Source organism: Hylobates moloch, unplaced genomic scaffold (assembly GCF_009828535.3).
Source record: "Hylobates moloch isolate HMO894 unplaced genomic scaffold, HMol_V3 SCAFFOLD_8, whole genome shotgun sequence".
Classification (NCBI taxonomy): domain Eukaryota; kingdom Metazoa; phylum Chordata; class Mammalia; order Primates; family Hylobatidae; genus Hylobates; species Hylobates moloch.
In genome coordinates this window covers 17,975,450-18,000,076 of record NW_026652283.1, presented here as the reverse complement: position 1 = coordinate 18,000,076, position 24,627 = coordinate 17,975,450, and the positions used below count along the sequence as shown (strand labels likewise).

Below are 24,627 nucleotides of genomic sequence, written 5' to 3'. Positions count from 1 at the left end.
TCTCCACACTCCCTTTAAATATAACAAGTGATTAAGCAGTGGCTTAATTGCTCTCTTAAAAGTTTATGTAATAAATAGTCTAGAGGCAGGGTGCAGTGGCTCACACCTGTAATTCCAGCACTTTGGGAGGCTGAAGTGGGTGGATCACCTGAGTTCAGGAGTTCGAGACCAGCCTGGCCAACATGGTGAAACCCCATCTGTACTAAAAACACAAAAATTAGCTGGGTGCGGTGGCGTGCGCCTGTAGTCTCAGTTACTCAGGGGGCTGAGACAGGAGAATCAGTTGAACCTGGGAAATGGAGGTTGCAGTGAGCTGAGATGGCACTGCTGCACTCCAGTCTGGGCAACAGAGCAAAACTCCGTCTCAAAAAAAAAAAAAAAAAAAAAAAAAAATTCATATAGAACAGTGCTGTCCAACAGAACTTTCTGTGATGATGGAAATGTTCCACATCTGTGTAGTTCAATATTGACTACTTGAAATGGGGCTAGCGTGACTGAGGAAATGTTTTTACTTATATATATATGTAACTACAAATTTAAATAGCCACATGTGGCTAGTGGCTATTATATTAGATACCAAGTCTAAAAATTCTACACCAGTAGGCTGGGGGTGGTGGCTCACATCTGTAACGGCAGCACTTTGGGAGGCCAAGGTGGGAGGATCACTTGAGGTCAGGAGTTCGAGACCAGCCTGGCTAACATGGTGAAACCCCGTCTCTGAAAAAAAAAATACCAAAATCAGCTGGGTGTGGTGGTGGGCGCCTGTAATCCTACCTACTCAGGAGGCTGAGTCAGGAGAATCACTTGGACCTGGGAGGTAGAGGTTGCAGTGAGCCAAAATCGTGCCACTGCACTCCAGCCTGGGCGACAGAGGACCAGTAAAGCAAGTATGATTTTCCCCATGATCTGCAACTGATTTGCAGAGGGGGAAACCTTTGCTCAAGCTGTCTTGTAACTTAGTTTACTTGAGTCTGAATTCTGTGCTAATAGTTCCTTTTTTTTAACAGTCTGGGTAGATACAGAGCAGTGCTTCTGTTCTTCACTGTTAACTAAGAAGAAGACCCATCTCTTGCTGTCATTTTCCATTTCAGTGGAAAAGGGACTTTTTCCTGAGTTCTTAATGACTTCTTCAGAAAAGATTTTTTAAGTTGGGAATCTGTCTTAACAAAAGCAAAAAACCCCATAGCATAATCACAGAATACTCCATTTTCTCAAGAATGTCCTCCTGTGTCTACATGAATAAGCTCTTAAGATGTGCAGCAAAACTAAAAAGCTAAAGAATTTGACATGCCCAGGGTGAGGCTTTAGGGAATGTGCGGGTCTTTATAAATAGGTCATTTAGATAATAACAATGTAAATTTGCCTTCCACTCTCTCTAGGCACATCTGAAAGTCCAAGAACCTGAGATTGAAGGGTATGCTACCTATTGAAACCACTCCTCAACAGGAAGCAGGGAAATTTGAAGTGACTTCAGTAATAGAAGAATGTAAATAAGTCTCTTTATAACTGAAGGGGTTATTGAGATTATTTCAGAAGTTTTAAAGTAATTTGAATAAATTATCTCATGTTTTTCCTATAAGTAAAACCTACAAACGTTATTATTGTTACATAGTCATAAGAATCAACAATATTTTTAAAGATATAGCTAGACTTTATAATATTTCCCCTTTTCTTCAAGGAAGATAGATTATGTACTTGTGGTATATTTGAAAGCAAACTTTGAAGGCCTGGGCTAGTGCCATTCCAAATAACTTACTTACATTTAACTATGGATAAATTTTACAGATCTGATTTTTTTTTTTACTTCAGTAGCTTAACATATTTTCCTTGTTTAATGGCCTTTTCCTAATCACTATTCCTTTAATTTCAAGCAAGGCTACTACTATGTTTATTCCTGGCATCCACAGGAAACAGGAAATATTAAAAGAACTCAAGATCAATTAAAAAAATCTTTTACTGTGAACATAAGGTTTGAAATTGTCACATTTTCTTCTTTGCAAATATTTTAAGGATACACTAAAATCTACCATTTTTAAGTGAAAAAACATTCCTGAAGCGAAAATCTTAACATCTCTGTTAGTAAAAAAGGTACTTGTTCTTGCCATGGATAAATCTATTCTAAAATATACTTGAATTTTATTTTATTTTTGAGACGGAGTTTCGCTCTTGTTGCCCAGGCTGGAGTGCAATGGCACGATCTTGGCTCACCAAAACCTCTGCCTCCTGGGTTCAAGAGATTCTCCTGCCTCAGGATCCTGAGTAGCTGGGATTACAGGTATGTGCCAACACGCCAGGCTAATTTTGTATTTTTTTTTTTTTTTTTAGTAGAGATGGGGTTTCTCCATGTTGGTCAGGCTGGTCTTGAACTCCCAACCTCAGGTGATCCGCCCGCCTCGGCCTCCCAAAGTGCTAGGATTACAGGTGTGAGCCACCGCACCCGTCCAAATTTTAAATCAAAATTAAAATAACTGCTAGATAGAAGGATCTGGATTTTATCAATGGTTAACTGTGTTCTTAAAAAGATACAAATGGCACTGAGTAGCTGAATTCCTACCATTAATTCAAAGATTTATCAGCTTATGTTTCAACAACATAATGACACCTTTAGGTCAATTTTAGAAATGTTTTTGGCATTTATACTCAACCTTATTTCTTTCCAAGTTTTGAACAAGAATTCTACACTGTGGGCATTAGCATCATGCCTTATCTTTGCATCCTGAGTTCCATAAATCTTTGCAGAATGAATAAACTTGCTGAAAAATGTACATAAAATTAAGACAGGGGCAAAACCTACTGTAAAATTAAGACAGAAGCGAAGCCTGGTATAATGAGCTACTTTTACAATTTTTTAAGTGTAAAATAGTATTTATAATATTTTGTAAATAAAAATAGAACTGTATAACTATTATGCATTTTATAATAGGTAGGGACATTTTGTTTTCACTTTGCTGTCTTGTTAGAGCCATAGCTAGAAGCTGATATTCCTCAGGTAACAAAGACAGCAGCCTGAAACTCTAAGAACAGAATGACCCATTAATTTTGAAGGAAGTTAAAATTGAATTTTTAAAAGACGAAAGAAAATCCATTAATAGAAGGCTTTCACCCCAGCTTATGATTTGGGGAAAGTCATGGAATCTGATTTAATGGGGATAAAGGTAATTGGTCCGTATGCTGCAGAGCCTGTGTATGTGAAACAAGTGGGATGTGGTATAGGATGGTGCTTTTTGAACTGTAAAGTGATACTTACACAGTAAGGTTGAACAGGCACTACACAGGTACACCATGCAGAGAACGGAGTGTTTTGGAAGTATCTGAGAAATGGTGAGTCACTGGCTGGAGAAACGGGTTTATGGGGGAGGAATTATTTCACAAGTTGTGGCGTGGTGGTGGAAGACTGAAGGCTTAAATGACAAAAAGAGACTTTTTTTGTAAGGCAAAAGGAGTCTGTGAAATTTCCTGAGTTGGCTAAAAGACATAATGTGGCAGGAGCTTCAGGAAGATTAAATGAGCAACTGGACCTAATTTCAATTTCAGCAGTCATAGACTTCCCATTTACTGAGGGCTTACTAGTTCCTTTTACTGTGTTAAGAAGTTTATAGATATTACCTCAATTAATCCCTAACAACCCTTAAAGGTTCACACTACTACTCTGTTACAAATGTGAGTGGAGGCTTACAGTTAACGAACTTACTATCCAAAGCCAGGGAAATTAAGATGAGGAATATCCAAGACTATTATACAATAAAACGGGATACACGACGAAATCCAGATGTGACCAGGAATATTGCTATGTGCATGCAGAGATTCAGGAGAAGCATTACAGAGATTTGCTGACTCAATGATTTGCTGACTAAAGATTCAGGAGAAGCATTGCCAAGATTTGCTGACTAAATGGTAACGAGGGATCTCACATACATAAGGTGTTATGGTAGCCTTTGTTCTCCTGAGCAAACACCATGCCAACATGTAATCAGCTAAAAAAATCTGTTCAGATAGTTCTATAGAATCTCATGATTTTTCCATTTTCAGTGAAACTGTTTTCAAAGTACATTTAATTCCAGTTTAAAGTTATCAGTTTAACCTTAATACATGCTGATGTTGGGCAGACAAGATTTTAGGAGAACATAATACAACTCCAGGCACTTGTCTGACTTAATTCTGCCATTTTCACAAATTTGGAAAATCTCCATCCTTACAGTGATGGAGCGGCAGGCAGGATGCCAAGGAGGCTTGTCATACCTTAGGTCCTTCCAGGTAGTCTGCCAATTGTTTTTCTTCTTCTTCATCAGTCAGACTGTGAAAGACTGGTGTCAGGCTGTCCCAGCCATAGCCTGTAGAGGAGACTCGGCCTCTCTTTATGTGTTATCCTCTTTTCCGCTGGGGGTTTTAAGGTGCCAGCCTTAAAGTTCCTGGTCTAAGCAAATAGTAAAACAAGAGTGCTGATGGCTCTCAAAGCCCACTGAGTTCCTTCTGAAGGAAGATGTATTCAATAAATGTTTGTGACATGACCAAACTTAATAGCAACTGATATTCTGAACCATTTTTTCTATTATTTTATTTTTTTGCTTTAGCTTTTTGGTCAGGGACTTGAGGGATAAAGATGACAAGCTTTGGGCCAGGCATGGTGGCTTACACCTGTAATCCCAGCACTTTGGGAGGCCGAGGCAGGTGGATCACCTGACGGCAGGAGTTCCAGACCAGCCTGGCCAACATGGTGAAACCCTATCTCTACTAAAAATACAAAAATTCACCAGGCGTGGTGGTGGGTACCTGTAATCACAGCTACTCGGGAGGCTGAGGTAGGAGAATCACTTGAACCCGGGAGGTGGAGCTTGCAGTGAGCCGAGATTGTACCACTACACTCCAGCCTGGGCAACAGAGTGAGACTGTCTCAAAAAAAAAAAAAAAAAAAAAAAAAGACAAGCTTTGTTTTGGGTACACTGAGGATGTACTGAAGGCAGAAATTTCAAATGGAGATCTCCACAGGCAACTAGAGATACATAACTGAAACTGTGGAGAGGTGTTTTGGATAGCTTTTTTGCCCCTCTCCACATTTTTTTGTTTCAGCTATTGCTGAGTCAACCTTTGTGTATGGGAAATCCACGTAGGCATAAACTCAATGTGGTGGTGAGTTAGTCTCACAGGGCAACCCTTAATCAATGGAGGATGGGAGCCAGTACAAATGCTTCCCACTTCTATTGTTCACTTGGGTAATTCTGCAGTGTTTCTACTCATTTGTCAACAGGCATCAATCAGTCCCATAAGGCCCAAGTTGCCCACGGCAGTTGATAATATATCCCTTCCTTCCTTGTTTACTCTCTTCTCTCACACCTTGATATCACTTCCCAAAGGAAACTCCCTGCAAATGAGCCCACATTAAGAAAGCCCACACTACAGACTCTGCTTTCTGGGAGAAACCCAGCAGGGCTAGAGATGAAGACTCACACAGTGACAGCTAGTAAAATGAAGAATAGATGAAAACGAATTCTCAGTTGAGAGGACACCAAGAGACGGAGATCTTCCCCAGTTAGCACTGAGATAGGTTAAAAAAAAAAAAAAAAAGGCTAAAAAAATGGGACAGATTACTGCTAAGAGCAGACCCATGATAATAATATAAGAGCACTACATAGGCCAATTTAAGAGACACATATTAAATTCTAATCTAATCCATTATCCATTTAGTCTTACAGTTCTGCCATTATTATTATTTCATATCCTGCTCAAGAATTTTCTGAGTTTTATCTCTGTCCCTCCTACTCCTCTTCTTTTTTTGGAGATGGCGTCTCCCTCTGCTGCCTAGGCAGGAGTGCAGTGGTGCGATCTTGGTTCACTGCAACCTCCGCCTCCTGGGTTCAAGGAATTCTCCTGCCTCAGCCTGCCGAGTAGCGGGTGGTACGCACTACTACGCCTGGCTAATTTTTTGTTATTTTTAGTAGAGATGGGGTTTCACCATGTTGGTCAGGCTGTCTAAAACTCCTGACCTCAGGTGATCCACCCACCTTGGCCTCCCAAAGTGCTGGGATTACAGGCGTGAGCCACCATGCCCAGCTCAAAAATGATTTTCTTACCCTCCTCACAAGAAGTTGATAATTGTTTTTTAAAAAATATACCGATAAAAGGACACATACGTAGGTGCTGACTCTGTTGACAATCTATCCCCAGTCTACTGGATCGCCAAATAAACATGAAATGTTTTTCATTCTCAAACAAAAAAAACCAAAAATGTACTGGTAAATTATGAAGAAGGATTCAGCTATTGACTCTGGCAAACCTTAAACATTTTCATGCAAAAAAGAACACATAGGTATGCTTGAATTGTATTTTTTTTTTTAACTGTACTATGGCAAACTGATTTGTCATGAAAAACTTCCTGCTTTTCCATGACTTTGAGGATAAGGTCCTTTAGCTATATGATGTTAAAAGAAGAGGCTAGTTACTGCAGTAGAATATCATAATTCTGGGGGGGTTGGTACATGTTTGGTTTACCCATAGTAGGGAGCATGCTTACCAAAAGCATGTGAAGCATTGCTCTAAGTCTCTGGATCCTTCTGCACATCTCCACCTACATACTTCGTAGTCACAGTTGCTAATATCTCACCTTCTGTTATCATTGCCTACTTGAAAACCTGGCATGAAGGTTATTAGGGAAAAGGAAAAGGGGAATATCATTTAAGTTCCCTCACAACTGCTCTTCAAACACTAGTAGGGAATGTTAGAAAGAAAAAGAGTAAGAAACAAATGGAAGGAAAAGCTAAAATAGAGGTGAGGAAAATGGAGGGAAACACGTTCCAACTTCCCCATTCCTATTAATACTCCTTTCATGCCTGCATCGAAAAAGTGCTACCTCTTCATTCATGGAGAGTTTTTGACTGCTTCCTCTCTTCAGCTCCTGGTCTAGTTTCTAAATGCCTAATTTCATTCTTTTGCTCAACCCAACCAGTCCTGGTCCAGGCTACAGGAGCCAAGAACTAGAAACTAGCATAGATCTAGTAAGTGACAAGACTGAGAAACTTCAAGTCCCTACTCCCAATGTTAGATCTGCTGAAGAAGGCATACATGTTCCTAAGATCTGAGGTTCGCACACTGAATACTTTTTTTTTTTTTTTTTTTTTGAGATAGAGTCTTGCTCTCTTACCCAGGCTGGAGCGCAGGGCATGATCTTGGCTCACTGCAACCTCTGCCTCCCGGGTTCAAGTGATTCTTGTTTCTCAGCCTACCAAGTAGCTGGGATTACAGGCACACACCACCAGGCCCGGCTAATTTTTGTATTTTTAGTAGAGATGGGGTTTCACCATGTTGTCCCAGGCTGGTCTCAGAATCCTGACCTCAGGTGATCCACCCACCTTGGCCTCCCAAAGTCTTGGGATTACAGGCATGAGTCATGGTGCCTGGCCACAGTGAGAATTTTTTTTTTTTTTTTTTGAGACAGAGTCTCACTCTGTCGCCCAGGCTGTAGCGCAGTGATGCGATCTTGGCTCACTGCAACCTCTGCCTCCACCTCCTGGATTCAAGTGATTCACCTGTCTCAGCCTCCCAAGTAGCTGAGATTACAGGTGCCCACCACCATGCCTGGCTAATTTTTGTGTTTTTAGTAGAAACGAGGTTTCACTATATGTTGGCCAGGCTGGTCTCGAACTCCTACCCTCAGGTGATGCACCTGCCTTAGCCTCCCCCAAAGTGTTGGGATTACAGGCATGAGCCACTGTGCCCAGCCACTGAATACATTTTTAAGAGAGATGTTTTCTTCAGTGTGGTTAGGGTGTGTGATACTGTTAGTCTGGTCTTCAGATATAGCACACGGTAAAATACTATCTTTCATGGCCTGGCTTGGGAATCTAACCACCAGGGACACTATTAAAAATCCTTAATAACCAGTAGGGTACAGGAGCCAAAACAACCAGTGTGCTCCTTCTTCTCTATCTTACAACCAAATATCATCAAATGGTTTGGCTACAATCAGCTCCTATGGAAACCTGTTACTCCAGTTTCAAACAAATGACTTATCGTTGGCTCTGTGGAACCTTTTAGGGACTCCTAATCATAAAATGATTGCTCAGCAGGGTGGCTTATGCTTGATCAGCCCTGTTAAGAAAAAAATTCTTTTTTCAAAATTTTCTCTTTCCTTCATAAAATAAACACCAGCCACTATGGCACTTTCAAAGAACTACAACAGGATATTTCATTCTTCAGGGGAGGAGACCCCACTTTAACTGCTGATAATCTGAAATTTACTTCCAACCTCCTGGCAAGTACACAGCAAGGGCAACACTTTACTTATGGCTTCCCTCCATCCCTATTATATTCTGTTAGGCAGAAAAATAAACATGGAAAAAGCTAATAAATGTTAAATCCATTCAGTAGATGCATTTTAGGATGAAGCTGGCAAGTGTCACTTAAACTGTAACCAAAAGTGTCTTCAATATTCAGCAACAACTAAGCTGGGTGAGAAGAAAATGAGTTACTGATATATTATGTATTTATTTATTCTCTACATAAAGCATGGATGAGGTACATAAAATATTTAGTTGGGATTACTGTATGTATACAGGTTCTACTTTGGGCCTATGCTATCTTAAAATTCACAAAAATGACAAATAAACCAGGGCTAGTCTTACATAAATGTGGACTTTGACTAATACACTAACCGGGCTATGGAAACGTAAACAAACTGTAATAGTGTACTTCATAATGAAACAAAGAACCGAAGAAAATTCTACCACGCAATTAGTATAGCTACTGTTATTTTTAAACCACTTTAATACATGATTCATCCTCATAAACCGTGATAGTGAGAATCAGATTTTATTGCTGAAGTTATAGGCACCAGAAGTCAAGATTTTTGGATTGCCTGTTTAATATGTAAATCTGTAGACTTTCAGATAAGGCAATTTTATTTTTTATTTGTAATTAAACATTCCAGTAGCATCAGAAATGAGTTGACCTCTGAAGCACCTATGAGAATACTCTTTGGGTCTATTTTTTTTTTTTGAATAGTGACAGCGATTAACAGAATTTAAAGAAGTCACAGTTTTGCTTTTGATTATTATAATACCTCACAAGGGGCAGGAGGAAAACTACATTTTGTTGCTGGTCTTGGGTTATTCTGATGATTTATTAGGGGAGGCAGAATAAGTGTTAGAGTGAAAATAGATTAGTACATGTTCATTTGTTATGATATATAGTATAAAATGTGACCAGAGCCTTTTCCTCTTTCAGATTTTATAATTTACTCTCAAATTTGTGGTTATATAAAACTGATGAATCAATTCATAAATCCAGGGAACCAATAATCCCTACAAAAACAACAGACCTGGTACTCTAAAATGTTACGTTACTGGCAGTAACAAGATTAAAAGCTGGAAATGTTTGAGCTGAATGAAAAATTTTATTAAAATTCAAAGTCATCTAAATAATAAATTTTTAATAAAATTATTTAAAGAGAGATTTTCTTTAGGAAACCTTAAGGATATATACATTTAAGTATATCTGAGTTTTTGGGCAAAGTCTCCATCATGTTTTCATATGCTGTCTAATTATTACCTAAAAATGGCCCAATTTTTGCTATCAAAATATTCTTACTTCAAACACAAAGTATCATTCAAACAATTCTGTAATTCTTCTCATTATCACAAACTTTAAAAATTGAATAGCTTTACTTCAGATAAATTACTAGAAAAGCTTTGGTGACATGTTGAGAGAATAGAGAAGATCAATAACACACTGGGATGTTTAGAAGTCACCGGTAGGACCACAAGCATGGAGCAGTAGAAAAGGTTAAACAAAGCTTCCTTCGAGAGAAGTGATGGGAATGTGAACCTCAACGAGATCTAGGTCATTTAGGCAAAGGGATAAAACACAATCTCGACCTGGGAAAGTGATTGAGGAAGGGCATCTTAGCATATGGTGGTGGTTTGATACATTTACCTGTCCTTTTCTAAAATTTTCTGAAGTTCTATGTCTCTGCAAGCTTTGATTCAATGAGGTCAGTAATAAATTACAGTAAACCACAAGGTTTACTTTCAGAGATGCTGGGTAACTTCAGATTCATGTTTATATCATTGTTTTTTAAACCTATTTTTTTGGACTATTTGCAGCTCTAAATACGAAGGAGTTTTTTATTTCCCATGCATCTTAGCAGCTTTCTGGCAGTGTGGAATTTTGAAGGAAGATGCATTTTTCTAGTGCATAATATACAAAGTGCATAATATACACTGTGGTTAAATTTCAATAGCCTCAATCTCTGGATTGAAGATCTGGATACATGAAATGCTGATTTTTAAAGCATTCCAATGGCCAAAATGCTGATGAAAATGTTTTGTGGAAAATATATAAATTTTATATTAACAAAAGTGTGTTACTTTTAAAAATTAAAATAAGGAAAATGATTTAACACCTTTCAAAGGGCTATCCTAATGCAAAATCCCTCTTTAAATACAACTAATTTAAAGTAGCACATTACTGTTTTGTTTCAAGCAGGCAAATATAAATATGAAAGCATTTGTCTTATTTTCCACAGTAATCTCTTTATTTGATAAAATAGTCAAGTTTGGACATTTTGAAACAAGCTAGAATAAGTTTTAGCTTGACTTATATAAAAAATGCATTCAATGAAAGAAATTATGTCTAATAACAAAAAAATTCCCAACAAATTAAAATTAAATATTAAAACTGAGTCACTCCTTGTTCAATGCCACTTTCTTGTTCTTTTTTTTTTGAGATAGAGTCTTGCTCTGTTACCCAAGCTGGAGTGCAGTGGTTGATCTTGGTTCACTGCACCCTCTGCCTCCAGGGCTCAAGTGATTCTCCTGCCTCAGCCTCCCAAGTAGTAGGGATTACAGGTGCGCACCACCACGCCCGGCTAATTTTTGTATTTTTAGTAGAGATGGTGTTTCACCATGTTGGCTGGGCTCGTGTCAAATTCCTGACCTTAGGTGATCCACCCGCCTCAGCCTCCCAAAGTGCTGGGATTACAGGTGGGAGCCACCACACCCGGGCCATTGCCATTTTCACTTTTGAACATTCACCTCAACCAGGTACACCTGGTGCCACCACTGAGGTAATGCTAGGAATGTGAGCCTCCTATAAAACTGGCTCTACACACGTTGGCAAAGACCAAACACTGGAAGTAATCAGCAAACGGGGAATAAGGACAGGCAACTGAAAATCACCTCCACTACACACCTCACCCATCTTCCTTCCTCCTTTACTCTCTCCGTCTCTCTCTGTTTCTTTATTTTTAAGACAGAGTCTTGCGCTGTAGCCCAGGCTGGAGTGCAGTGGTGCATGATCTTGGCTCACTGCAACCTCCACCTCCCGGGTTCAAGCAATTCTCGTGCCTCAGCCTCCCGAGTAGCTGGGATTATAGACGTTCACTGTGACGTCCGGCTCATTTTTCTATTTTTAGCAGAGGCAGAGTCTCTCCATGTTGGCCAGGCTGGTCTCGAACTCCTGGCCTCCAGTGAGCCGCCTGCCTCGGCCTCCCAAAGTGCTGGGATTACAGGCATGAGACATTGCATCCAGCCAACATCACCCACCTTTAAACTCCCCTTTGGGAGTACAGAGCACACTACATTCACCCTCCTTCTTGCCTTCCAACAAGACAATTCACAGCTTGGTGTCTGTTCCTTTAATTAGGTCAGCTCCAAGCTGAGATAAGCCTCAAGGAGTAGGTGTTTTAACGGGATAAGAAGAAAGAAGTCTAGAGAATTTAGGCTCTCAATTTCCGGTGACCCAGCATTTGTATCCCTCTTTACCTGCACATCTGTCCTTTCTCCCTGTTTATTATGGAATTCCTGAATCCACCTGGTCAGAGATTTCATATTCTATCACTTGTAAAAGTCATACTATTAATTCAAAGTGACTGAAACAGCTGAGAAGCCTGAAAAACTGTATTATATTTAAGAAGTTCTATTAAGTATTAAAAGTAAGAAAATCTCTATGAATCCCACCTGATGATCCAAATATATGGTGTTCCTTTGGAGATGATGTGAAAGAATTTCATTCTAGTAGGCACCAATTAAGAAAAAAGGGACAGAGAAAGAGGATGTGGAATTCAAGAAAAGGTCAATTTTGGAATAAGAAAAACAGGTAATTTACTACAACCTATTATATTACAGTACATGACAACTTTCACGCACATGCTCCCCTGTAAATGGTACCACTGACATATTAAATTATAAAATTATATTTTTGTTTTGTAAGAAATTAAGTAGACATGCATATGAACAATGAACTATTAAGCAGAAAAATTCCTTAAAATAGCTTTAGCAAACTGACTGTTAGAACTTTTACATCTCAATTATTTCCTCTAATATAGTACTACTTCTTTCAATAAGATGTTTCTTATATAACCAGAGCTATAAACCCTTTGAGAAACAGTTATGTGTTCGTTCTTTTCATTCAAAATAAGACATTTTAAAATTAATTTTTAACATTTAAAAGGCAGTATTATTAAAGTTATAATGAATTTTTAATTTATTGTTTTACTGGAAATTATAGGACTTCTCAATACTTGTTTTACCAGATGTGGAAGTCACAGTATTCAGTGAATAACATGAAGTTAATGCATACATGAAGTGTTGTACCCATTGCCTTCCTCAAAACCAAAAGCCAGTGGGTGGGCGGGTGGGTAGAAGGCTAAGAAGAAATGCACCCTACCTGTATTTTCTTTCCGTAATGTATAAATAAGTTGAATTCTCAAAGGGTTAATAGGAGATTCTAATGTTGTCACTATAATGATGGTACGGGCTCATGCTCAACACTAATGACGCTGATCATATTGACTAATGAGTGGTTCAAAATAAGAGATGACGGCAGACGACACAAACAAATCTCTCCATAGCTGACCTTTGGGCTGTGGGCCTCAAGCTTTAGCTGCATGAGCTGTGCTAACGTATGCTCCCGGATACTACTCAGTTCGGCTTGCTGCCGTCTCAGCTTTATTAGCAGCAGCGTAAGCTCCTCTGGCTGAAGGAGTACAATTTAAGAATCCAAACAGTGGAAAACAGATTAATTGTTGTCTTAAGTGACAGATATTAAACCAAGATTTCTTGGCAAGTTTCCTCTTATGGTTGACATCAAACATAGTGCCTAGGCACTATGATGATAGGTCCTACATAAATGCATAGATATCTAGAGAAATAGAAGGAACAGTGTTACTTTAAAAGATACAGCAAAACAACAGTAAATTAAGGCATTTTCTCAAAACTCATGAGAATATTTAAATGTTAAGTACAAAAAAGCACAATGCCAAAAAAACATTATAAAGGTTTGTACATAAGCGCTACTAAAAAATTATTAAAAGAGATTTTACTAAGATATCTAAAAAATTACACCTTTCCCCAGCAATAGTACAAATACCTGCATGTCCAACTTTCTAACAGAACATACATAAAATAATTAAAATAAATGTAGGCCGGGCACAGTGGCTCACGCCTGTAATCCCAGCACTTTGGGGGGCCGAGGGAGGCAGATCACAAGGTCAGGAGTTCGAGACCAGCCTGAGCCCCACCTCTACTAAAGATAAAAAAAATTAGCCAGGCGTGGTGGCATGCAACTGTAATCCCAGCTACTCAGGAGGCTGAGGCAGGAGAATCGCTTGAAACCAGCAGGCGGAGTTTGCAGTGAGCCGAGATCATGCCACTGCATTCCAACCTGGGTGACAGGGCGAGACTCCATCTCAAAATAAATAAATAAAATTAAATAAAATAAAAGTAAAACTTGGATATCTTCTCATTATTAAACTTGGGATCTGGGTTCTATTAATTACTTCCCAGTTATATTCTGAAATGTCACTGTTGCTGCTTTCATATAGCATTTTTTATGACCAAAAGATCAGTTTTATTTTTTAAGAAAAAGAGTTTCCATGGGCACATAAACCCCCCTTCTTCACTCTGGGAAAAGAAGAGAAACTTTTTTTGGTTCCTGATTGGTGACTGTGATCCAAAGGAAAACAAATTTTCAACGGTGGATGAAATTCCTTAATGGGCCAATTTAATATACTTTTCTTAGAAATACAGTAAAGTATAGTCATTGGCAGTCTTATAGCCCATAAAATATTACTTGGTATTTCTCTGAGCTTTGTTATGATTAACAACTGAAAGCAGGCTACAGGCTCTCCTCACTTGAGTGCTGCAATGTACTCTTAAAAATTCCAGGCTAAAAAGTATTCCCGAGATTGGTTTGTTTTGCCTACACAACAGCATTGCACTAGCTCTCTTCTGTTCTGTTTATTTGCTATTGCTCTTTATTTTCCTACAATTCTTTTCAAAAACAGAAATCATTTTTAACCATTATCCAAAATCATATTAAAAATTATTGCCTTCACACAGAAAAAGTGTTAGCAGAAGTAAACTACAGTTACTATTGGATTCCTTAGATAAAACTGGGTATCCACAGGTGAGACAACAGTTTTTTACTATATATTAAATGGTCAAAGAATGTTTGGTGTGTGAGATTTAAATAAACCACCTAAGGAAAAAAGAACAGTTGCTTCTGCTCTGATGCCAGTCCTATCTTGTGACCTCATGATGCTAGGATAGTCCTTATTTTATGCTCATCATCTCCAACACTCGAGGTCTTGCCAAGGAGAAGGTGGGGAAAGGGATTTAGATATTCTAAGAACCCAGAGTGATACCGCAAGAAATACTGAAACTCTAGTTTATTGTTTATGGAGCCAAACAGATTAAGAGATTTTCAAAAGGATGAAAGATACCAATAACTTTATTTAGATTTTGAGGCCAAATAAAGAGGCACATTTGACCAAAGAAAGTAGGAGGTGGTAAATAAATTTTGTGCTAAATATCCACTAGAGGGAGCAAGGCAGAAGAGAAACATTGGTGGTATGTTATTTAGCATTTACTCTATGATTAATGACTATTTCTCAGGCCAACAATCTAATGTTTTAAAATTCCCACATTTAAAAGTTCTTAGTCTTAATCAAATAATGTTTGGCAAATAAACTGCAGGAAGTTTAAAGCAAGGAAATATTTCATTTTATCTAAACGTGTAAAGATAAAATAAAACAATGTTTTTAGAAAACACGAAAGATGAATTTGATTACTGCAGGAAAAGAATTTTAAATAATGAACAACTATATACACAGGTGCTAAAATCACATCTTTACAGAAACTGAGGTTATCTACGACAATAAAGCCAGTGCCCCTGATAAAAGAATACCATTAAAATAAACCGAAGTGACGAAAAGTCATCTTTTCTCTTTAACTAGAAGAAGTGTCCTGCTAATATCTCCTTTCCAATTAACATAACACTGACAATGAAATGATAATGGTAAATACTTGCTTTGATCGAACGCTTGTTACAGTCTTTCTTTTTCTGCTGCTATGTACATCACTTTCTTTTATTAACAGCTCTAAAGAAGTTAATCTAAAAATTCACACGAAAAACTTAATACGCTGGTAGTTTGACTACAAATAACTGCTTGCTGGATTTGTTCACTAATTAATTACTGCAACTTCTGTTTTAAGGATAAGGGAATGAAAGTAAAGAAACCCACCTAGTTTATACAATAAAGTTTCTTTTTTTTTTTTGAGACAGAGTCTTGCTCTGTTGCCTAGGCTGGAGTGCCATGGCAGGATCTCGGCTCACTGCAAACCCCGCCTCCTGGGTTCAAGCGATTCTCCTGCCTCAGCCTCCCAAGTAGCTGGGATTACAGGCACGCACCACCATGCCCGGCTAATTTTGTATTTTTAGTAGAGACGGGGTTTCAACATTTTGGCCAGGCTGGTCTTGAACTCCTGACCTCAAGCGATCCGCCTGCCTTGGCCTCCCAAAGTGCTGGGATTACAGGCATGAGCCACCGCGCCCGGCCGTAAAGTTTCAAAATATAATCTTTTATTTGGCCAGTCAGACACTTAGGAAAAGGTATCCACTAAAACACTGAAATGGCTACATGATTCCAAATTCTTCTGATGAGCATCTCTTGCACAAAAGCAGTAATGTTTTTTCTTTGGGAGAACCTCTGAAAATTCAAACTTAAGAACTATTTTAGATATGTACCTTCCTGTGTAGCACATAAATAAAACATGGTATGGTAAATAAAGATATTACTCACCGTTTTTCCTTGGAGGCTCTGGGGACTAACAGACTGTAAAGTCAGGCCAGCTGGCACTGACCTTCTGTCAGGCACATAGACATGCTAGGAAAGTAAAGGCATAATGTAATTCTGTGGTAAAGTTTTTTTTTCTTATCAATGTCAGCAAGGAGAAATCTTAAATTCCTCTTATGAAATACCATTTAAAATTGCTATTAGTGCTTATGAAAGATGATAGAGACTAAAATTTCTTGACATAAAATACTGATGTGGGGTTGGGTGCAGTGGCTCACGCCTGTAATCCCAACACTTTGAAAGGCCAGGGTGGACAGATCATTTGAGGTCAGGAGTTCGAGACCAGCCTAGCCAACATGGTGAAACCCTGTCCTGTCTCTACTAAAAATACAAAAAATAAGCGAGGTGTGGTGGCGTGGGCCTGTAATCCTAGCTACTCGGAAGGCTGACGTGGGACAACTGCTTGAACCCGGGAGGCAGAGGTTGCAGTGAGCTGAGACAGCACCACTGCACTCCAGCATGGGCAACAGAGCAAGGCTCCATCTAAAAAACTAATGATGTGGATGAGCAGAGTAATTCTTTTTTTTTTTTTTTTTTTTTTTTTTGAGGCAGAGTCTCACTCTGTTGCCAAGCCTGGAGTGTATGGCAAGATCTCAGCTCACCACAACCTCCACCTCCTGGGTTCAAGAGATGCTCCTACCGCAGCCTCTCAAGTAGCTGGGATTATGGGCACATGCCACCACGCCTGACTAATTTTTGTATTTTTAGTAGAGACGGGGTTTCACCATGTTGGCCAGGCTGGTCTCGAACTCCTGGCCTCAAGCAATCCACCTACCTCGGCCTCCCAAAGTGCTAGGATTACAGGCGTGAGCCACTTGCCCGGCCTGAATAGAGTAATTCTAAAATCTGGTTTAGAGGTTTTCAAAAACTCTTTGACCTCAGGATCCCTTTATATTTTTAAAAAGAAAATTTAGTGGCAAGAGTGGCATTGTTTTACAGTTTTGCAAATCTTTAATGTCTGGCTGGATTCTTGTATCTGTTTCTGTATTTAATCTGTTGTGATAATCTCTTTTAGTGGAAGTATGTGAAGAAAATCTACCCTCAATATATACAGTTGGAAAAATGGAAGAGAATTTTAATAGTTTTTCTTGATAATTATAGATGTTCATCTTTGACACTGTGCTATAGCTCAAAAAAGTGATTTTTTTTAAAGGTTAGTTACAAAGTGATATCTGAAACCTTATCAATGAACTTTTGATACTCTATTACATTAATATCCACTGGTCTATTTGTACTTTATATGAATCTTATGATATCAAACACTGGTCATCTGGAAAATATTGGTTCAGTGAGTTATGCAATGTTCTAAATGTTGACATATGTCAGTATACAATATAAAAACATCACAACTGTTAATATCACCACCAATCTTTAAGCACCGGAAAGCTGTCAAGTTCAGGGTGGCAGATACATGATTTCCAAAATTCTATTTTTTGCTTGAAAACTCAAACGTTGTCATCAGTGACAAATACTGTCAGTTGTTTTCCTTGAAGTGACAGGATAGCATTCACTTTGAGAAAGTGTGTCTATCAAATATCACGTCTGAATATTGATAGTTGTCTTTTGTTCAAGTAAAAATGTGTTTCACAATAAAAGGAACTAATTCAGCTTGCAACTCTGTCATGTGTTTTACTGTGAGACAACCATTAGCACTTTGGTATGCCATAGAAATGCTTTATGCATTTACCATTTCATCACAAGTAATAGTAAAAGAATATGTAACAAAATTTTAAGGTTCAATAAAATTATTTTCTACTGTTTCATGAATGAGGTTTATAAGTGAACCTGCTACTTTATTTTTTACTTCAAGTGTGTGGCAGTGAAGGCTACAATGACCACTAGTATAGTCTGGAGCTACGGCCTTGGTTTATGCTAAGGTGCCAGAAATTTTACCCACCATCACTTCTGCACTACTAGAGCAAATAGGAACACAATGAATAATGCCTTATTATGATTATAAAAACAGTTTTGACTCCCTGAAAAGGTCATGGGGAGGGAACCCCCACAGGGGTCCATGAACTACACTTTAAGAACCACTGATCTAGATCAAGGAAGACGATAGGATAGTTTGAAGGAAAAATTTGGCAATTTTGGAGAAGTCTTTCAGGAGTAGCAGTAGTAGACAGTCGGGAATTGGATACAGAATATAGATTCACCTCATATTTGCTGTCGAAACAGATGATATATTCTGGCCAAGAACATGAAAAATACTATTAACCACGAGAGCATGTAATTTAGAGCCAATTGTTACACCATATACATTAAGTTGTATTAGATCAGATTTTTCTTATATATTGTTACTATTTTTATCAATCATGATTCAGTCTTTGGACAAAGTGAGGAAACACTGAACTTTGTTACAACGGAGTTCAAAGTGAGCCTTTTTTTGTGAGGCAAATTAAAACTTTCTTCAAAGGAAAATTCCTGATTAATTTATTAATTTTAACAAATGCTTATTTACGGAAATATCAAGCAAATGCTTAGGTAATAATGCAGCTGAAGGATTCAGCCTGTCACAAGGATAAGAAAAGAGCATTTTAAAACAGTATAAAGCCATAACTTATTATTACTATTTTTTGAGTCAGAGTCCTGCTCTGTCACCCAGGCTGGGGTGCAGTGGTGCAATGAAGCTTACTACAGCCTCAACCTCCCAGGTTCAAGTGATCCTATGGCCTTGGCTCCCCAAAGTGTTGGGAATACAGGTGCGAGCCACTATGTCTGGCCAAAGAATTCTTTAGTATGGAAAAAAAAAGCACTTTAGGATAGACATTAGGGAACTGGTTGTGTACTAGCTGACTAATCAAAGCCACTGCTTTAGCATTATGAAAAGCTGATCCATACGAAGCACTTTGAATTCACTTCAAATAATCTATACTAAGCAATGCTTACACCAACTTAATACACAAAGTAAAACATGATCTCCATTTTTTAAATGTATACATACCATTAAGCTCTAATATTAAATCGAGTGTTTAAGGAGTTATCTCAATATGCCATATATTCATTGGTTAGAAGATAAAGTTAACACTTTTATCTTCATGAACAACAGGATGAGCTTGATACAAAATATCAGCTATGCCAGAAGACAGTAGGTGTAGAATTTCTAAGTGTGTAAAAAGCCAATGAAAATGAATGTGGTCTAGGCCAGGCACAGTGGCTCACACCTGCAATCTCAGCACTTTGGGAGGCTGAGGCCAGTGGATCACTTGAGATCAGGAGTTCAAGACCAGCCTGGGCATCATGGTGAAACCACATCTCTACTAAAAATACAAAAATTAGCCAGGTGTGGCAGTGCATGTCTGTAATCCCAGCTGCTCGGGAGGCTGAGGCAGGAGAATCGCTTGAGCCCGGGAGGCAGAGGTTGCAGTGAGCTGAGATTATGCCTTTGCATTCCAGCCTGGGCAACAGAGTGAGACACCGTCTCAAAACAAAACAACAACAACAAAAACAAAAACAAAAACAACAAAAAAATGCATATGGTGTTAACCTACATGGAGAACTGATGAGATATGGTATCGAGCAGAGAATACAGAATGCATCTGCTCAAAAGAACTGCTCTCCTGTGTTCCTGAGAGATGAAGTGTTGCAATTAGGTATTTTTTATACATGAGATCTTAATGTTGAAAAATATTTTTATTTATTTTTTAAAACAAAAAAGAGCTGCCTTGCTTACTTTCTCCCCATTCTTTTGTCTCTCACATTTAAAATAGTATACTAGAAAGAAAACAAAGCATTTATAAGGTAGTGAGTTAACACAAAATCAGCAGCTATTTTACCTTAGGGTGATGGGCCCTGTGTCTGCGGTCTATTGTCACATCTCCTCTCTGAATTGGTGAAGACACTTCCGATCTGTAAGTTCGTTGAGGGGAGTATCCCTGATAAGCAGCTATTGACCCGTGGGAAGGTGATGTGGGAATAGAGTGCATTGTCTGGTCAGAAATATTTACCATGGTTTTGGGACTACTCAAAGTACTTTGTCGAGGGAGGGTGCTCTGTTTGTTATAAAACTGACGCTGCTGCCATTCGTAGAGCTGCCACATTGTGTCATCTCTCATGGACCTCCGTTTCTCCTCTGCTCCAGGTCCTAATGTCTTGTCATGAGTGGAAGGGGTTACACTGCAGATACTTTCAGGCCTTGTCTTGCTGTTTCTTGGGAGTGTTCTATAACCTTCAGGGTAGCGGGCCATAATCTGGGCTCTGTGACTTGGCATATTTCTTGGTAATGTTTGGTAAGAAATTACTCTAAAATAAAAAAATAATTAAAACGTAAATATGAAGGAGAGTTATTTTCCAAATTCTAAATTAGAGTACATTTTTTTTTTGTTCCAGTAAGTAAAATATACACTAGAATGTATTTTTTTTTTTTTTTGGAGACAAGAGTCTTGCTCTGTCACCCAGGCTGGAATGCAGTGCTGTGATCTCCGCTCACTGCAACCTCTGCCTCCCGGGCTCAAGTGATTCTCCTGCCTCAGCCTCCCGAGTAGCTGGGATTACAGGCGTCCACCACCATGCCCTGCTGATCTTGAATTCCTGACCTCAGGTAATCCACCCACCTCAGCCTCCCAAAGTGCTGGGATTACAGGCATGAGCCACCATGCCCGGCTTGGAATGTATTTTTTTAAAGATCAAAATATTATACAAGGTATAAACTATTAACAGATTTTAATCTTTTTATGAAATTCAATTTAACACACTTAATACAAGATAAACAGCATCTATATCAATTACACAAAAGACTATTAGTTCCACATGTAGTTTGATTTAAAGATGAAAGAGTATTATACTTCATTTGAGAAATAAGAATGTTTAAAATCTAATCTCAATTCTGTCACTATATTTTATGTTTTTCTATAAATAAACTCTTATTTTTATAAATCTCATCAGAGGACTAGGATTTCTATGTATGGATGAAATATGAAGTGAATTATACCCATAGAACATAAAGACAGGAAATAAATTACTGCAAGTATATGTTGACTATTCTGTTGTATGCTTTCTTTCAGGAAGTATGGTTATTTATGGGAGTAAATACATCAGTACATTCGGTTTGAAGGAATAACTTCCTTTCATAGCTTTTCTTAACTTGAAATATAAAAGTGACTTGGAGCTGACACTCAGAATTCTATTAAGGATAAAATACTTAAATATCACAATATTTCAGATATAAAACTGCAATCTCAGCAATTTTGCAATGTTTCCTGCACAGTAATTAATATTCCACTTCATAGATGGTAGAACATTTTTCAGGAGGCTTTTCAAAAGCAATCTAAAAATGCTTCATGTACATTATGCATGCAAAGTATAATTCTTTTAAAATGCTAATTTTGGAAATTGGATATGTAATACTACCATTTCCAAAAATGAAAGAATACAATTTCAGTTTACTATTTTTAAAAAAACCACTTTGGGCCGGGGGCGGTGGCTCACGCCTGTAATCCCAGTACTTTGGGAGGCCGAGGCAGGCGGATCAAGAGGTCAGGAGATCGAGAACATCCTGGCTAACATGGTGAAACCCCGTCTCTTCTAAAAATACAAAAAAATTAGCCGGGCGTGGTGGCAGGCGCCTGTAGTCCCAGCTACTCGGGAGGCTGAGGCAGGAGAATGGCGTGAACCCAGGAGGCCAAGCTTGCAGTGAGCCGAGATCACGCCAGTGCACTCCAGCCTGGGCGACAGAGCAAGACTCCATCTCAGAACAAAACAAAACAAAACAAAACACTTTGATAAATACACTCTTTTGAGTTTATACAACTATCACAGTGCCAACTTCATACTAAGTGAAATTCATGATATAAAACAGATTTTTAAAAGTTAGGGGAGAAGTGAGCCAGAAAAAAAAGAATCAATTAAAAACTCTACGTAAAGTTAGCATTTGTGTTTCCCTATTATCTTTTTTTTTTTGGAGACAGTGTTTTGCTCTGTTGCCCAGGCTGAACCTGTGCAACCTCCACCTCCCAGGTTCAAGTGATTGTCCTGCCTCAGCCCCCTGAATAGCTGGGACTACAGGCAACCAGCCACCATGCCCAGCTAATTTTTTGTACTTTTTTAGAGACAGGGTTTTGCCATGTTGCCCAGGGTAATCTCAAACTCCTGAGCTCAGGCAATCTGCCTGCCTCAGCCTCCCAAAGTGCCAGGATTACAGGAGTGAGCGCCTGGCCTCCACTTCCTTTAGATACAGAGGTATAGGTATAATTCAAATTCTAAATACAAACATACTTTTTTTTTTTTTTTTTTTTTTTAAGATGGGTTCTCACTCTGTCACCCAGGCTAGAGTGCAATGGAGTACACTGTAGCCTGGTCCTCCTGGGCTCAAGTGATCTTCCTGCCTCAGCCTCCTAAGTAGCTAGGACTACAGGTATATGCCACCGTGTGGCTAATTTTTTATTTTTCCCAAACGTAACTTTTTAACCACCACTAGCACAAGAAATATCTAGATTAGAAAAAGTAAGATTAGGCTAGGCGTGGTGGCTTGCGCCTGTAATCCCAGTACTTTGGGAGGCTGAGGCAGGCAGATTGCTTGAGGCCAGGAGTTCAAGACCAGCTTGGTCAACATGGTGAAACCCTGTCTCTACTACAAATACAAAAATCAGCCAGGTGTGGTGATGCACGCCTGTAGTTCCAGCTACTCGGGAGGCTGAGGCAGGAGAATTGCTTAAACCTGGGAGGTGGAGGTTGCAGTGAGCTGAGATCGTGCCACTGCACTCTAGCCTGGGTGACAGACACTCTGTCTCCAAAAAAAAAAAAGAAAAAGAAAAAGAAAAATTAAATTACAAGTATTCATCTTATACTATCATCTCCATGGGCATACATTTATATCCTAATATCAAAATCAACATAATTCAATGAACCAAGTATGTGGAAGGGTTGGGACTCCACAAACTCAGGTTTCCTGGTCTCTTCTTTCAATGTTTAGTTAGTAACTTTTTCCTAATATTACATGGGCTCCTACTGGTTGTGAAAATGTCAGAGATATTGGTAATTACATGGACCAGAAGGGATTAAATATTTGATGGGAAAATTATTTGACCATACTCTTAATAATCTGGGAATCCTTCACTGATAATCTGGATATAAGAGCTCTCTTTTGACCCAAAGACCTGTCAGTAACAATGCACAAATACTGATATAGTTACAAAAAGATTTCAGGCTGGGTGCAGTGGCTTATCCCTGTAATCCCAACACTTTGGGAGGCCAAGGCGGGTGGATCACTTGAGGTCTGGAGTTCAACATAGCAAAATCCCGTCTCTACAAAAACTAGAAAATATTCGTCGGGCGTGGTAGCATGCTCCTGCACTCCCAGCTACTCGGAGGTTGAGGCAGGAGAATTGCTTGAACCCGGGAGGCAGAGGTTGCAGTGAGCTGAGGTTGTGCCACTGTACTCCACCCTGGCCAACAGAGGGAGGGCCCTGTCTCCAAAAAAAAAAAAAAAGAGAGATTTCATTGTGATGAGGTGTGATGAATTGAGTGCATTCTGGACTATGAGGCACCCAATTAATAAACTGCCTGCATAATTTGTGTCTACTGGGGTAGTAAAATTATGTTACCTTTATACTAAGAGAAAATCTCATGTTAAATATACCTTCCCTTTGTGGGTTAAAGCATCCAGAGGGAATATAGTGGGAAAACAGTAAAACAGGAAAAGTGGTTGATCAAAAATCAAGAGAGCCAAATTTTGATTCTTGCTTTCCTATTAAGTACTTAGACCTTAGATGAGTTACATATTCTGGAGCTTTCAGAATATTGGGGGCAGGGTAGGGAAGTAGGGGAGAAAAGACCAAGAGATTTTATATATATATGTATATATATATATATATATATATATATATATACACATATATATATATATTTTTGAGATGGAGTCTCGCTCTGTCGTCCAGGCTGGAGTGCAGTGGCATGACCTCCACTCACTGGAACTGTCTCCCAGGTTCAACAATTCTCCTGCCTCAGCCTCCCGAGTAGCTATGATTACAGGTGCCTGCTGCCATGCGCAGCTAATTTTTGTATTTTTAGTAGAGACGAGGTTTCACCATGTTGGCCAGGCTGGTCTTGAACTCCGGACCTCAGGTGATCCACCCACCTTGGCCTCCCAAAGTGCTAGGATTACAGGTGTGAGTAACCACACCTGGTCCAAGAGATCATACTTGGTGTTACAGAAAGAACTTGTGGGCTAAATAGAACTAAAATGCAGGTCTCCTACTTTCTAAAGCAGCACTCTTTTAACTATGCCAGTGATCCCTAAACTTTTTGAGTTTTTTTTTAATCCCTCTATTTTTAAATTTTGCCAAAGATATGAATATTATTTTTAAAAAGCCATATTCATCTATCACAATGACTTAGTTAAAAATAAAAAGGTATTAAAAATTAGGAAGGATATAAGCTTATCATACCAGAGAGCCCTTTATATGCTATTAAAATCTAGCCAATGGCCAACTGAAACTGGGATCCTCTTTTCTCATCTAGAAGATGATTTCATCATAAACGTATTCTAGAGCTCTAAAATTCTA

The 24,627-nt window shown here is 38.8% G+C and overlaps 1 protein-coding gene across 36 annotated transcripts in view; it reads right to left on the bottom strand.

Moving 5' to 3' along the window:
- The window catches only part of PLEKHA5 (pleckstrin homology domain containing A5), a 247,936-nt gene that overhangs the window by 74,644 nt on the left and 148,665 nt on the right, over positions 1-24,627 (bottom strand). For 20 of the 36 annotated variants that reach the window (XR_004249157.2, XR_009214697.1, XM_032159750.2 and 17 more), the window contains 4 exons: positions 19,903-20,368; positions 16,073-16,156; positions 12,847-12,966; positions 11,949-12,002 (listed from right to left, as the gene is read on the bottom strand). Coding sequence is in view for 34 of the 36 variants with exons in the window: in XM_032159750.2 (XP_032015641.1) it covers positions 11,949-12,002; positions 12,847-12,966; positions 16,073-16,156; positions 19,903-20,368 (724 nt within the window). In the remaining 2 variants the exon portion in view is untranslated. Of the gene's footprint in view, positions 1-11,948; positions 12,003-12,846; positions 13,132-16,072; positions 16,157-19,902; positions 20,369-24,627 lie in introns of those variants that run through there. The other 16 variants (XM_032159752.2, XM_058443444.1, XM_032159755.2 and 13 more) reach the window with 3 other exon arrangements.